The following is a 16,237-nucleotide window of genomic DNA, read 5'->3' as shown; positions in this document are numbered from 1 at the left end:
GGTTGCAGAAATTGCTGGATCTGAAGTTGTTGGATCTGGGTGGCTCCGGCGCTGCGGAAGGGCGAGGGGAGCGAATTTTTAAGTCCCGGTATATAAATATCCTTTATTTCTTTTAATTAACTTCAATATCCCTATTCCTATCCGGATCTGGTTGGATTGAAAATCAGTCCCGTTCCGCAATCCCTAAGTGCTGGTTATTTAATAAGAGAAGTTCAAGCAGCTAGCGTTCTATAAATAAAATATAAATAGAACATTTTTCCCACAATTCCCATAATGTTGAGTCCAAATTTCCAAACTAATAATAACTTGCGGCTGTCATCAGGTGCTACTCTGCCATAACTTCTAGCTGCCCAGAGGCCTATAAGGCCTCCCGTTCAATTGTAATTGGAATCATTGGAATAATAACATATCAAAGCCTGAATGGTTTAGATGGACCTGAACAATACAGTTGCTTTTCCTGTTGCTTTAACACATTAGAAAAAATATATAACTTACAAATAAGATTATTGAAGACACTTGTACCTAAGCATATCAAAAAGAAGTACGAATCAGACTATTCCCAACTTTTCAAATACTGTAATTTACTCCCAGTTCAAAATATGTGTAAACTAGCCATACTAACAGAAGAATATCACCATGTTACTAAACTAAAAGAACACAAAAGATGTACAAAACTAAGAAGTCTACAGAACCAAAACAAATATTGTATACCCAAATATAACAACATATATGGCACTAGGCTATACACATATATATTACCTAAAATATTGAATGATCTGCCAGAAGTTGTTTGTGCTAAAATTTAAATGGTAAACATATAAAAAAAGTCGTTAAAATGCACTTATTAAAAACTAACGACACAAGCTATGTATACTAAGAATCATATTTATGATAAGATATAGGATATAATATTGTTTTTCTTTATGTTATTCTCGAACTCCCCATCGGCACACAAACCTCCATAAGGTTTTGCCTACGATGGGTCTTGTAATAATCTAAAAAACTGTAATTTGTTTCCTTATTCAATAAAAAAAATATATATATATTTCAATAACTTTCCAAAATAAATATGAAAACATACTGTCTTCATACACTCATGTATGATTTGCAAATCAATATAACACAGTAAAGTCGTCGTCAATAGAACTTGCAAACAATGTAAACACACCATTTTACCTTCATTACTTCGTAATATTGCTTTTTAAAAGGACAACCATGACCGTATCAACAGTCTATATACTTATATATTTTATTTATATAAATTTTTATTTAAATTAAATGTTAATTATTAATATTTCAGCGAAAATACTTCACAGGACACATCTCAAGGTATACAGATAACAGATGGACAACACTAACAACAAGATGGAAAGGACCATTACCAGCAAAGAGCAAAACTGGAAAACCTGTCAAACGGTGGACCAATGACATAGTAGAGGATGCCGGGAAAGACTGGATGTACAATGCCAAACATAGATATTTATGGAAGAAATGGGAGGAGGCCTTTACCCAAACGGGATCCATACCCCAAGAAAGAAAAATCAACAGAAATAACAACACCTTAAAAACATATTTTAACCAAATTTAAAAACTAAAATAGAAACTAAATAATTGAAAAGAGTATGGAAATAAAGAGGCTATAATAATAAATAAATAAAAATAAAAAGCTTTTATTTCAGGCATTTACCCATATTGCGTACAAAATTAAATACTACTTAAGAACTAATTGATGTTAAAAATAAGTCTAAATCTATTTCAGTCATTTTCTGTTCTGATGCATGTGAACAGAAATCCAGCGCTTAAACACCGGACTCCTTATATCGTCAGAAACAGCCACAAGTATTTTGTTATCGGAACAGCGCAGTCTCCTCCAGACCTTCGTAAAAATGTTAGGTTATGTGTCAAACGCTAACAAAATCTGTCATATTTGTTTACATTGTTTGCAAGTTCTATTGATTCCTACATTTTTTCCTACATTTTTAATAAAATTCTGAAGCACTGGTAGCCAAGGGGTAAGAGTATGCAACTTTCAGTCTGAAGGTTGCAAATTCAAACCTCGGCTTGCACCAAATGAATTATTATATTGGAATGAGTTTTGTGGAACTTATGTATGATACAGTTAGCCGCATTTCAGTGAAGGAAAATGTCCCTATAATGCCTAATTTCCCTACTGGGTTGGAAGGTCCGATGGCAGTCGCTTTCGTAAAAACTAGTTTCTATGCCAATTCTTGGGATTAGTGGCCAAGCGGACCCATGGATCCCATGAGCCATGCTAAAAAGCTGGGATAATGGGAGGAAGATGACGAGTGTTGACTCAATAACATTCTATTTAATTACATTTCAGTATAACAGAGTAAAATAGAAATAAGATCAATAACTCGATCATTATTTTTGAGATGAGAGCAATCCTTGAAATATTTATTATACGTGACATTTTCAACCAAAAGGTACCACATTGTTGCTTGTCAATAAGGTTGATTTCAAACTGAAGCTGTATGGAAATAGCGCCTTATTGACAACCGACAATAAGTACCCTTTTGATTGAAAATGGCATTACATGTTGAATTACGCTACAAATGAGGGACGGTAATGTCTAAGCCGACCGGTTCGTAAAGTGCCCGAGTTTCTATAGTTGCGAAAATCAATTAGAAACTGAATCCATAAAATTAAAGACAGGTTCTTCAAGGCCGGACAAAGTAGTAAGAATCCACACCGAAATAGTACAAAAATGTCTAAATACAAGCAGACCAAAGGTGCACATGACAAAGGATAATAACAATAACATTCGTACTCTAATTTTATTCAATTAAAGATAGAATTAAAGTTGGTAAAACAACATACCAAGTAGCGGTGTCCTAGGATCATCCACGTCCATTCTGTTACGTCACTACACTACTGAATGTAATACCTATTTCGTGCATTTGATGCAACAGTAGTTTTATCTAATTCGAGGAACAAATATGACTAATAATGTACTTGCAGTACATTGAACTAAGTTATTGTTTACAATACGCACGATCAAAAATCTGTTCGTGACGGCGCCATGACGTTAGGATGACAGTGACAGTGACACTGACTTTAGATAAGCGTTTACGAGAATAGCTATAGGTAGTAGCGCAGTCTTAAAACTCACATTTGTATGTTTACCATTTTATTTCTTATTTTTCTCAGTAATATGGAACCATATTTAAATGAAATATTGTTCATTTTCTTAATATTACAGTATTTTATACACCTACTCATGTAGGACTGCACGATCTCATACACCAAAGCTATGGGAGCATTTCCCTGGAGAAAATAGTGGCATTAAATAATTATAAGAAGAAAAACTAGTTTTTTTAATGGTATTGGTATTTAAGTACACGTAGATATAATAATATAGGTGCTTGTTAGTTTTGTTAAAATAAAACGAATGCAGCTTATTTATAACTGGATTCAACAATAAATAGTTGGGGTGATATTGAACAGATGGCGCAGCTAACTTGTACTAAGTAAATACTTGATTGAAACATTCGAATGTTGATACTTATATCCTCTTTGATACTTATTACCAGGCATCGTAAACTGCGAGCGAAAGTGGGCTATCGTTTTTTTGCTCACCAGTTGGCGCCTCTGTTGATGGTGGTTCAAAAGACCATGGAGACTGTATAAAGGAGCCAAATCTCTATGTATGAAAAGTGTCCATCAAAAAACAGTAATTAGGCGGCGCCACCATACACCGAAATACTACCAAAAACAACCTACGTAATTTGGTCGGGTTATTTGTTGCCTTATATGGTTCATGTTATACTCATGTCCCAGAGCCTAACTAGCGCCACCGGAAAGATTAGGAACTATTATTTAAAGCTTAACGCGGTCACTTTTACAACAATTCTGCCATAAGAGATTGCGATCCTTTCTATACCATCCATACAAAAGACTAAAGAACAGCTGTCAGTCATTGAAGTGGCAAGTGACATTTGACATTTCGAACTATGGAAAAGACCCCATCTACACTAGCGCCCCTAGCGGCGAATTCATACGCGTTAGCCCTCAATCCATTGAAATGACGTAGGTACTTTGACTTGACTAAGTAACAACCCTAGTACTTCAATGGATTTCGCTCGCAGTTTACGATGCCTGCTTATTACTAAGTGGTATTAGATACAGCTCTAAAAAATCTAATAATAGAGTTGTAGGATAAGGAAATTTCAATGGGCTTATTCTATAAATGTTCAAACTGTGCCGGGTCGGGCCCGTTGCACATGACTGATAACCTTCCAGTCCGGTCCGAAGTGGTCACCACTGACTGTCGACTGCTAGCTGTGCTGTTGCTGTCCCATATTAATAAGCTGTTTTTAAGGTTCCGTACCCAAAGGGTAAAAACGAGACCCTATTACTAAGACTCCTCTGTCCTTCTGTCCGTCTGTCTGTCTGTCTGTCCGTCTGTCTGTCACCAGGCTGTATCTCATCAACCGTGATAGCTAGACACTTGAAATTTTCACAGATGATGTATTTCTGTTGCCGCTATAACAAGAAGTACTACAAACAGAATAAAATAAATATTTAAGTGGGGCTCCCATACAACAAACGTGATTATTTTGCCGTTTTTTGCGTTATCGTACGGAATCCTTAGCGAGTCCGACTTGCACTTGGCCGATTTTTTTTTAATCGTCAAAGTTTCACCGAACTGACCGAACCAAATCCCGATAGGTCGGTGTAAAGCCTGACCAGGAATATATGATCACGCGCCATCTTGCGGAATTTCATTGGAACTAAATTTTTCATACTAAACTGAACTGTCACCACATACATGAGAATAACAACGCCCTCTTGACAATGATCATATATTTCTGGTCGGGCTTTACATCATAAAATGCAACCGTCATTCGGATTGCATCACTGTATTTTATTTATAAACCATTATTTTGGAAGAACGATGTATTCACAGATTACGCTAAGATACAGGGGTCTTCAATCTCCTGCTGCGGGCTTAGCACGGTAGCATGTTTATCGCCTGTCACAATGCCTGTCACGTTCTAACAAGTAGGTAAGTGTGAAAGTGACAGGCATAGTGACAGGTGATAAAAATGCAACCATGCTGACACCGCTGATAATTATACCTTAAGCTAAGTGTGTAATTGTGCATAAATTTAAAAGTCGACCACGATTTGCACAGACTTGGTTGTAACAAATTCATATACATCCCAAATTGGTTTATTTAAAGACATATGCTGTATTTATTAATGCATAATTATATTCAACTTTGACCTGACAATATGTTTTCTCGAAATGACTGATAGGTACTCGTATTACACAAGCAGATAGTATCCGAGGGCACTTACATATGTTATTGTAAGTTATTGCTGTTTACATTTGCGTAAACATAGGAAAGGTTCGACTGTTTTAATCGATCTGTTTGTTTTCTCAGTTACGCGATTATCACTTGCTCTAATTTCGGCTGAAACCGAATCTTCGGCCGTGACATGATGTTTATGCCGAAACCGGCTGAAACTGAAACTTCGGTTGGACACTACCAAAAATAACACTTTCGGTATCATACCTTCGACCGAAACCTGTAGATAACTGTGTAGTCTGCTCTGACACGATAAACTGCAAGGTAACGATAAAGCAACGATAAAACTACCTTTTCAACACACTTGCTCAAAACGACGTTTTTATTCCACCAATTTTTGGCTCATAATCCTAGATATTAAACACGCGTGCTCTTTCAGTGTATTATTCCACTCGTGCTTTTTCATTATATTATCCGACTGAGTTAAGAAGGTAACTGATTGCTAATAATATGCATGGAAAGGGAGCCTTCTTTAATTGGTCGGACTGGCGGGCACCGGCGCGCCCGGGGCGAGCGAGGGCCGGCCGGCAGTACGAGTATGACAGATGAAACACACAATACTAACTGTTTTAACTATTAAAATTTGATTAATATGAAAGTTTCTTTTTTTCTCGCAAGTGTGTTGAAAAACGTCGTATGAAACGCGTGTACATTGGTCATTACACACGAGGCGATATTGTGCGCGCGAGCTGTAACACTTGTATCATAATTCATAATGTACTATTATCCAGTAGATTCCATCAAAGGACACATTGCAGCGGGCTAAGCACGGTCGCATTTTTATCGTCTGTCACCACAGCAATCTACAACAGGCTTCGTCAACTTCTATTTATCTATCTAGCCCTTTTATTCTGTTAGAGTATGTCTCGTAGCCCAGTGTGCCGCTTGGCAAAGGTCTCTAGCTCTTTCCATTGAGGTCTGTCGTGGACCACTCTTCTCCAGTTCGGGCCCGCTGTGAGTTTGAGTTCATCCTCCCATCTTGTTCGATGTCTCCTCCCCATGTACAACCTCTTGGATACCAATCTTACTTGACTTAAAATTAAATACATATACATTAAAAAACCCTACAAACATCCTCTAACTCGCCGCCAGCAGGCAGTGTGCCCAGCAGGCTGGCCGCATTTCACCGTTGAATGGCGATGCTACTTCTCTGGGCAAAATACTGGCCAGCCCTTTGGTCACCCGTGGCATACACCAAACAAACAACCACCAAACAACAACGTTTGAACTTGTTAGAACGTCGTACGGGCGTTCTAACAAGTTTATATGTAAGTGCGAAAGTGACAGGCACAGTGGCAGACGATAAAAATGCAACCATGCTGCCACCGCAGATCACAGAACTGTCATAACTAAGGGGTCAGTCACTCCCCCCACGTCATATGATAAAGACCACACCACCAACACAACTGACCTAATTCTAATAATGTTATTTGAGCAAGTTTGACGCAAGCTTTTGTTTTCATAGCGTATGATGGCTATAGCTAGCAGTGATAGCGTGATAATGACAGCGTTTTATCTCTCATTCGCGTAGTGTTGGAAAATGATGTTTGTACTATCCAGTCGATCACTGTGACCAACATACGCTGGCCAATCAATGGTATATCGCCAGTATCGAAACTTAAGCGGAAATATCTGGTTCGGATAACCACTAGTTTCTTTCTAGATATTTATTTCGAATGTTGACGACAATCTTTCCACTGGGCAGCTAATATTATGTATCGTTTACAATCACAATTTGTACCTACCTATATTTTTGCTACAATACCTACCTAGATCGATATTTCCGGTGAACTGAGCGCTCGCTAATCTACCTGCTGCTATGAGCTATGCGCCGGCGCCGGCTGCGCGTGGGCACGCTCGCTAGACGTAGAGATGCAAGGGGCGACCCGGTTGCGTCAGCGGGGTTTGGCGTGAGACATGGCTATTAGTTACTCATTACTATTATTATTGCCAGAATTCCACAACCAACATCTTGTAAACCCTACTTTATTCAGTTCAAAATTATAACCATTCCTTGTTTGTATATATTAGTAGTTCTGACAGATTTGGTTAAAAATATCAAGGATATTGAAACACAAGAACAGAAGGAGAGACGACAGAGACGTCTTGCACCTAGGAGGAAAGATTTGCCACAGCCTATTATGTGCAAACTAACTGCAAATCATCAAGCGATTAGACTGTTCAATCAGCTACCCATTGACATGAAGTCAATCTATAATAGTTTTCTGTTTAAAAAGAAGTTAAATGCTTTCTTCTTGGAAAAATGTTACTACTCTGTAGAGGAATATTTTAGTAAAAATCAGGATTGATGAATGAATTATATGTCTAATAGATGTTGTAAGATTATCAAATTATATTTTTGACATGAATATTAAATATTAGTTTTTTGATTTATAAATGAAATATTATAATTATTGTTCTAATGATGTATTACATTTTAATTTTCCTTTTAATGAAATTTGATTTCAACATTTATTGTTCATGACATTCGATTTTATATTGTTTTTTTCTTTTGTTTATGTAATATTATTTCTTAATTTAATTTGACGTTTCGTATGTTGTTATAATTATTTTATAAGATTTTTTGGATATAATATGATTAATATGTAAATTAATTTCAAACACAGTGAAAACTGTTTATGAATAAACTATGACTATGACTATGTTGTGTGTACAAATATTTACAATAAATAATAGATCGAATACCTGTGTATAAAGGGGTAATAGAGCGGGAATGCAGGAAAAACTGAATGACTCGCTACAAAAGTCCGGGGCCGGGTCGGGGCGCCCGACACTTCTTTTTCTATCTGAAGTGTCGGACGCCCCGGCCCGGGCCCGGACCGTTGTAGCGGGAGTCATCCTTTAAAGTTATCATCCGTCAAATAACTAATGTTCCCCTTAACCCTTGTTTCTATAATAATATTCGAGTTACTAAAATGGCAGTATGATTGCCGCAATTCATCCAATCGATTAATGGGACTACCTAATCCCACCCCCACTACCCAAAGTGATTAATCGAACTGATATTCCAGTATATAGGGTATATAACATTCACATTTTAAGACATAGTTATATGACCAGAGTTAACATTATCACAACATTCACAACACTATAAACTAAGGTATGCATAAAAACTGTTGTTGAAGCCGCAGTTATTTGCGCTTTGAAAAGGTCATAAAACTAGATGAGCCAATAACTTCTAAACATTTCTACAAAATTTACAATTCAAGGTGTCAAAGCAAGACAGCACGATTGTTTATATTGCCCTCTCTACAGGATGTCTAATGCAAAGTGTGCGTCGCATTTCGTCATTGTCAGTCAGCATAAACCAAATTAGATTGACCCCTGTTATTTAGAAACACATTAGAAAACCAAGGCCTAATGTGCTGGTCATTGTAGCAAATTTAAATAGAACCCTCTCTTTACGAAGTGAGGTAGATTTGGAAGATCTTTAAAATGTGGACATCGGGATATCAGATATCAGTTGGGGAGAAACTAGGACGCGCAAAGAGCGAACGTTTGCGAAATGTTCGGTAGAACATGTTTTCCTGGTTTAGGAAAAATCTAGAAGATTTCACTGAAAATTTCGGATTTTTATAAACCAAGGTTTTACTTACATTAAATTAATGTATATATAAATATTCGCTTAGAAACTACAGCAAAAATTAGGTAACCAAATATTATTAGGAAGAATATGCTAAAATTTCTAGATTTATTGACCTCTCACAAGAACATTGTTTATTTAACCTTTGTGCGGCATGTTCACACAACATTATATACCACAATTACCTAAAAATAAAGCTAACCAACCAATTAAACTTAAATAAAAACAAGCTATAATATTATCAGATTATATCAGCCGAATTCGAACGTACATTCGCCATCAGGTATATCGGAGCGGCCGAGGTGTTCACTGACATCAGAATGATAGTTGAATAATGTTATTTAGTTATTATAATGAGGGGAGATGGAAGCCTTGAAAAGCTGATTTAGTTATTTATTTATTCGTATGTCATATACAGTCGCTAATTATTAATTACAATATGATATCTAAATTCTTCCATCATATTGCATTCCAGTAAGCGACTCGGTTTTCGTGCTGTGAGGTCTATTCAGACAGGTACAGCAGCCAAAGGTTGTTGCTCGATTAGCGCCACCCAGGGGACACGTCTAGGGTTATATGGTGGCAATTCCTACGGACGTGAGCAACTTTCATCCCCCAATGCTCAATGAAAAGCTGATCATTGTTTGAAACACGGAGGGCAAACGAGGCCGGGAACGGTCTCCAACTAGATGGAGCGATACAGTAAAAGTGGGCATCCTCAACCAGCTTTTGCTCGGTCGTCAGACGCGATGGACAGGCACCGATGGAGGCAGATCACAAGAACCTGTGGAGCATCCACATCCACTGATGACCACAATCAGTCATGAGAGATTTAGTTATCATGCGTCCATGTATGAGTACGAGTGAAATGCACGATAACACAAAAACTAAAAAAACTAACTCCGCTGGCTCAGCGACCCGAAGTGAGTCTTGGCCTCCGATACGAGTTGGCGCCAACACGCCCTGTTTTGTGCGATCTCCTCCCAGTTTTCTGCTTGCAGGGCGCGTACATCTTTCTCGACTTGGTCTCTCCAGCGGTACTTAGGACGACCTGCTGGGCGTCGACCTATGTGGCGTCCAACGTCCAACTTTTGGCTGCCCTATCGCCTGTCATTCATTCATTCTCACGACAACACAACATCAGTTATATTACATGTCATTCTGATATCAGTGTACGTTCAAATTGGCCTGAATATCACGATATTGTTTAGAAATCGCCCGTATTTACGGACGCAGACGCCGCATGTCGATTGTCGAATATAAAACGCCGGGCGACATTTCCGACGACATTTGCTCTGCGATCGTGCACAAGATAGCATCCCTTATTAATTATTATCAAAGTATTAACGTTTAGAATACATTACATTTATTTATTGAGTAATAAGAGTTAAGTGAAGTGTTTTTGTGTTTGTTTGGAATTTTTGAATTAATTTATTCGGTGAGTATTTCGCTTTTTTAGTTCCATGTTCCATGTTTTTTAGTAAAAAATAATCGCTATTAAAATTATAGGTTCTTATTTGTTGACTAAAGAACTATATAATTATTTGGTCACTTTTTAAAAAAAATGTTTACCGTTAATTTTAGACTAGGTATGCCTTTAGTTTCGCGGCTTAAAAAATACAATTAATAATTAAACAAAAATCAACGTTAATTTGTTATAGTTCGGTTTACTATCCTGTTATACTTCATATTTATTAAGTTCGATGAAATTTAAATCATAGTTGCATTGTTGTTTCATTCAATTTTAAAACAACACAAAATCAACTTTATTTCCCACATTATAGGTTCAAATTTCACTGGCAAATATTGTAATTTTGACTTGAGGCCCAGCCGCCTAAAGGAGCCCACTGACTATCAGTCCGCCGGACGATATCGGCCTGTCAGAACAAAAATTTGACAGTTCCGAACAACTGACAGGCCGATATCGTCCGGCGGACTGATAGTCAGTGGGCCCCTTTAGGGACACTTGCACCATTCACTACCCCGGGGTTAACCGGTTAAACCCTTAGTTACCATGGTTACCAGTATAACTTGACACTGGGTTAACGGTTTAACCGGTTAACCCCGGGTTAGTAGGAAGGTGCAAGTGACGCTTAGGATTCCCGCGGCCGGGGGGACGGTGCGTAAAAGCATTCGCCCACTCCGTGATAAAAAAAAAAGTGACGCTTAGGTTATGGCTCTGAACTGAACTTGTGGTAGTAATGGGTATTGATTGTCACCTGACGATTTGAAACATTTAAATTTTGCCTCTTTCTAATGACACCAAAGATCATAGGTCAGTCAGACTATGGATGGTATAGAAAGGATGCCAATCTCTTATGGCAGAATTGTTGCAAAAGTGACCGCTTTCAGCATTAAATAATAGTTCCTAATCTCTCCGGTGGCGCTAGTTAGGCTCTGGGACATGAGTATTACATGAACCATATAAGGCAACAAATAACCCGACCAAATTACGTAGGTTGTTTTTGGTAGTATTTCGGTGTATGGTGGCGCCGCCTAATTACTGTTTTTTGATGGACACTTTTCATACATAGAGATTTGGCTCCTTTATATAGTCTCCATGAGTCAGACTATGTTTTATTTACGAGATAACGCAGCATCTTAGTTGCGTTTGCCAGATTACGAGTATCACGATATGCAATGCAGTCTCGCGGGTCTCGCCTGACGTAAATCCGGCGCAAATCACCGGATTGAGCTTCATCTTCTTCACAATCAAAACTCATCTCCACTGAACGCCATTATTATGCTCGAGTTATGCGAGAAGCGATTAAAATCAAGAAGCACCCCAGAAATTTTAATAGGGAAGATGGTTTTAACTTATCGGCAATTTGGGGACCAGTGATCCAGAAGTTAAAGCCAAGGGATCTATCTTCGGATGTGTGCGCGGATGTTGTGAGTGTTGCGTGACTATTGACAATAATTAACATTTATGTGTAGTGGGTGGTTTGAAAATGTGTTGTCTACCCCAAACTTTTTCATACACTTTTCGTCGGGTAGTCACACAAATCTCTGTTTTGACATTTTGCTGGGACGTCAGTTAGCCGCGACCACGACCAGTGACACCTGTGTCGAAACGTCGGTAAATAAAGGTAACAAAATAAATTCGCGACAGACCCGATTTTAAATGTGAGTTCTTAGCTATGTTTGATAGAAATCGATCTAACAGTTTAAAAACTATCAGCTTTGTTCCAAAATGGTGTTTAAAGGTATTTTTTGTAGGTACCGTAGTAACTACCTATCTATCTCCTTGACGGGGAAGGGCCTTAAGGGGCCCACTGACTATCAGTCCGCCGAAATATGGATGGTATAGAAAGGATGCCAATCTCTTATGGCAGAATTATTGCAAAAGTGACCGCTTTCAGCTTTAAATAATAGTTCCTTAGGCTCTGGGACATGAGTATAACATGTAAGGCAACAAATAACCCGACCAAATTAGGTAGGTTGTTTTTGGTAGTATTTCGGTGTATGGTGGCGCCGCCTAATTACTGTTTTTTGATGGACACTTCATACATAGAGATTTGGCTCCTTTATATAGTCTCCATGCGCCGGACGACATCGGCCTGTCAGTTAGAACAAAAATTTGACAGCTCCGAACAACAACAACTGACAGGCCGATATCGTCCGGCGGACTGATAGTCAGTATGCCTGCCCTTTAGGTACCTCTAACTCGGTGAACGACCGCCGTCATGTGACCCGCGGCCTTCGCTTTCTGAAGGAGCCGTGTTTACTAAACATAGTGTCGGAGCTAGAATTTCCGCTAGAACGAGTTTAAATACCTATATAGTTAATATTGTCTTCGGTTACCGCGATAGGTACTCATGAAATAAAACTATGAAAACGGATTATATCGCGTATATTGAATTTATAATACATCCCGACGTCGGGATGTATTATAAATTCAATATACGCGATATGATCCGTTTTCATAGTTTTATTTCATACCTATATAGTTGTCAAATTAATTGAATTTGTCTCTTATTTTGCACCAACTAAGACGAAAGTTGTCCCGCGCGAAATCGCCTTTTCATACAGTCACATCGGATCGGCCAGGGTGTTCACAATATCTGAACATGCACTCTAACGCCTTGACAATAGAGGCGTGTTCAGATATTTGTGAGCGCCTTAGCCGCTCCGATATATCTGATGGCGACTGTGCAAACGTAGTCCTCATTTTCCTCTCGTCCTTTCTTCCTTCGCCACTGTTATTTTGTGTAAAATTCTCCCATACCTAATATTCGTTTATTTGGCCTTCAAGACACTTGCAAAATTGGTAACCTTACGAATATTTTATCGCTCATTTGCCTCAGAGGACGAGTATATCTTAGGAAATAGTCACGGTGAAATAACCTGCTCCTAATTCTCGAAAGATCCATGTGTCTCTCAGCCTTTGAGAAATATACAACTAAAATTTTATTTTCATTTCTCATGCTCTGTAAGAGGGTCATTGTTGTTCTAAAAGATGTGCAGAAAATGATACTTGTCTGCACTAGAGCATTTTACGTTCCAAGTACGATATATATATTTTTTTTTACAATAAGCAATTGAAATTTGGATTTTAACTAATTTGTTATAAAATTTCCATTCTGATATTGAACTCCCCATTCCATAAATAACGATTCTTTTGCCTAAATTGTTAATTGAAAGTACCTTCAAGAAATACTATAAAAATGTATACTTAGTCATGTTTAAAATAACACATGCATTTTACTTTCCTCGTATTCAAAATGAAAAGTAGAGTGTTTAACTCGGATGAAAGGCTTTATTTCACCCTCGGACTATTGGCGCTCGAACGTAGCTCGAACAACCTCGGCAGAAGTGAGTGCCTTTCATCCCTTGGTTAACAATCTACTATTATTTAGTGCTTGTTTTCATAAGAAAACTCGTTTCAAAATACAAACATTTAAGGATTTGCCACACTGGAATCACTGGATGCGTTCTGCGGGCAGGGGTCAGGTCAAACTTCAACTTCAAAGGTTGCTGTCAATGTTGTTCATACATAATGCGGGTTTGACCTGACCGCTGACCGCAGAACGCATCCAGTGTGGCAAATCCTTTAAAGTCTTACTTAGAATTTAACCTAATTATTTTGAAATCGTAATTATATCCATCAAATGATAATTGATAACTAAACTGCAATCTTGCAAGTTAAACTTCAAAGCACTTCTATGGGCCATGCCTGAAAATAAATGATTATTTAATTAATTTTTTTTTTTTTAAACTGTAATAGATGTCATATATTAAAGAAAAAGTGACGAAGCCCTCCAGTGGTGAAGGCCGGATAATTTTTTAATTTTAAATTTGACCCACTTCCCGGTTACCGATGAAGCTGAAAATTTGCATACATATGTACATAAGTCCGGTGACAAGGGGTCCCTTTGTTTGACATAATTATTGAAAGTCATAATGTAATGATCTAATGATTGTCAGATTACCATTAGTCATAACTCGGAAACCGTACTCGTGAAAAGTTACGCGTTTCTGAGAAAAACCAAATTATGACTAACAAAAATCCGGACAAACTATACATATAAAATAAGTCAATATAAGTCTAGTGACGAAACTAACCGTGAATCATTCAAAACTCTAAACTATACATTATGATTTAAAACTTTATGAGAAACCGTAGAGACCCGGGTGACAGTGCAATATGATGGTACAATCAAACTGATCTCATGATGGAGGCAGGAGGTGGCCATAAGAACTCTGTGGTGAAACAACGCAACCTGTTTGGGGTTTTTAGAATTTTCTTGATGAGTATTAGTTGCCTGTGAAAGGAAATGTACAGTCGACGATAAAAGCTTGTACCAAAAATGAAATTATTGCCAAAAACATTTCATTATTCACGCGCATTTTTTTAAAATAATGATACCTACCTCATTTCGCGAAAATTGTAGACACTAATACTTACCTCTAAGATCTTATTTTTACTCACAGTATACTTTCTTTGTAGATTTCTTATTCCATAACTGCCTATTTTCAGTATATTTCATCTGTCAAAATTTTCATTCATCAAACTAAATTTTATCATCTCTAAAGAGACCTACAGACCAACTCATACTTACATCTTGTCATGAAAATTATATCTAAATAATGTCATTTTGTTCTCATTCAGCCTTTCATCTGTCTCTCTCGCGCTAATACATGTAAATACGGACAAGTACGAGCGGAATGCAAATCTAAATTACATCATTTATGTAGATATCATGTTGATATCGGTGCTTTAGAATTTGCCTTGTAACCTCTTTGCAAAGTCCAGGAAAAGCACACGCATCAGATTTTCTCTTTGACTTTCTTAAATATTGACCTCAAACCTCACAGCAGCCTGCTATGTTGACCCCAATCGAGGACATTCCCAATTTCCCAGTCAACCACTTAAGAAAATTTTTACTCGAGGTAAAATTCAAAGCGAGCTAAACTCCGCCTCCCATAGAGATTACCAATTACGATGCATTTTAGATTCTTTATCTTAATAATAATGAAAAGGGTAAAAGCAGGTAATGACACAAACAATAGGTAATAAGGACAGTTCATTAGTTGTTGTTCTTTTGGCTAAGCTTCGCTTCCCCATAGCACCCCATAGAGATAACCAATTAGGATGCATTTCGGATTCCTTATCTTAGTTTGCAAATACCGGCCGTCACAGAAACAATGGATGGCAATAAACTTTACCTAAGCTAACCTTTTTTTTCAACATCAACATTTTTAGTGCCACTATTGATGACTATTGGTATCACTTTTATGATATCGCCTGACCGTCTGCAAGACGTTTAAACGATTTTTGCCCTTAAGGTGGTTCACCGGGAATGTCCTCGACTGTACATAATTGTTCATTGATATATGGATAACCGAGTAAGTACTGGTACTAGCGGGATCCGGATAGAGTCGGTCTTATCGCGCGAAGTAGGTAATTTGTTTGTTCGCTCCCAGTAAATAAGCTCGAGTAGTTTTCGGTTTAATGAAGGTTTTATGATAAATGATATTGTTGTACCTACAAGGATAGTGATTATTGATTTCAAAGAATCGATCGCGTCAATCGCGTGGTCAGTACGTAAATGACACAGAAAATTTTCTAAAAATCTAAATTATATTTTTTTTCAATGTTTTGCTTAACTGCTTAAGGAGCTTACCCATTATTACAGTTAGATTTACATTAATCGAACTTAAACTATCGTGAGACGTATGTCAAAATATTTCCAAAGAATCCGAAACATGTCGCCAAAAGCGACTAAAAATAATAGTGAGTAAAACCGTACTTTTACATTATACCAGTCCGCCGGACGATATCGGCCTGTCAGTTA

The 16,237-nt window shown here is 37.7% G+C and overlaps 3 protein-coding genes and 1 long non-coding RNA gene across 4 annotated transcripts in view; 2 read left to right on the top strand and 2 right to left on the bottom strand.

The window, feature by feature from the left end:
• LOC134744480 (sodium-independent sulfate anion transporter-like) overlaps positions 1–3,037 on the bottom strand; it is a 29,898-nt gene extending 26,861 nt beyond the window's left edge. Inside the window, exon 1 of the mRNA XM_063678299.1 lies at positions 2,842–3,037. Within this exon, the coding sequence (XP_063534369.1) occupies positions 2,842–2,875 (34 nt within the window). The 5' untranslated portion in view covers positions 2,876–3,037. The remainder of the gene's footprint in view (positions 1–2,841) is intronic.
• Positions 1–16,237, bottom strand: part of LOC134744450 (protein winged eye) — a 256,339-nt gene that overhangs the window by 22,241 nt on the left and 217,861 nt on the right. The window lies entirely within an intron of this gene.
• LOC134744485 (uncharacterized) overlaps positions 1–16,237 on the top strand; it is a 65,298-nt gene that overhangs the window by 22,751 nt on the left and 26,310 nt on the right. The gene's annotated exons all lie outside the window — the stretch shown is intronic.
• Positions 10,219–16,237, top strand: part of LOC134744467 (senecionine N-oxygenase) — a 26,584-nt gene continuing 20,565 nt past the window's right edge. The window contains exon 1 of the mRNA XM_063678285.1: positions 10,219–10,377. The gene's annotated coding sequence lies outside the window, so the exon portion shown is untranslated. The remainder of the gene's footprint in view (positions 10,378–16,237) is intronic.

The sequence above is a fragment of the Cydia strobilella genome, chromosome 9 (assembly GCF_947568885.1).
Source record: "Cydia strobilella chromosome 9, ilCydStro3.1, whole genome shotgun sequence".
Taxonomy (NCBI): Eukaryota; Metazoa; Arthropoda; class Insecta; order Lepidoptera; family Tortricidae; genus Cydia; species Cydia strobilella.
The sequence above is the reverse complement of the archived record's forward strand: the minus strand, read 5'-3'. Positions and strand labels throughout refer to the sequence as shown.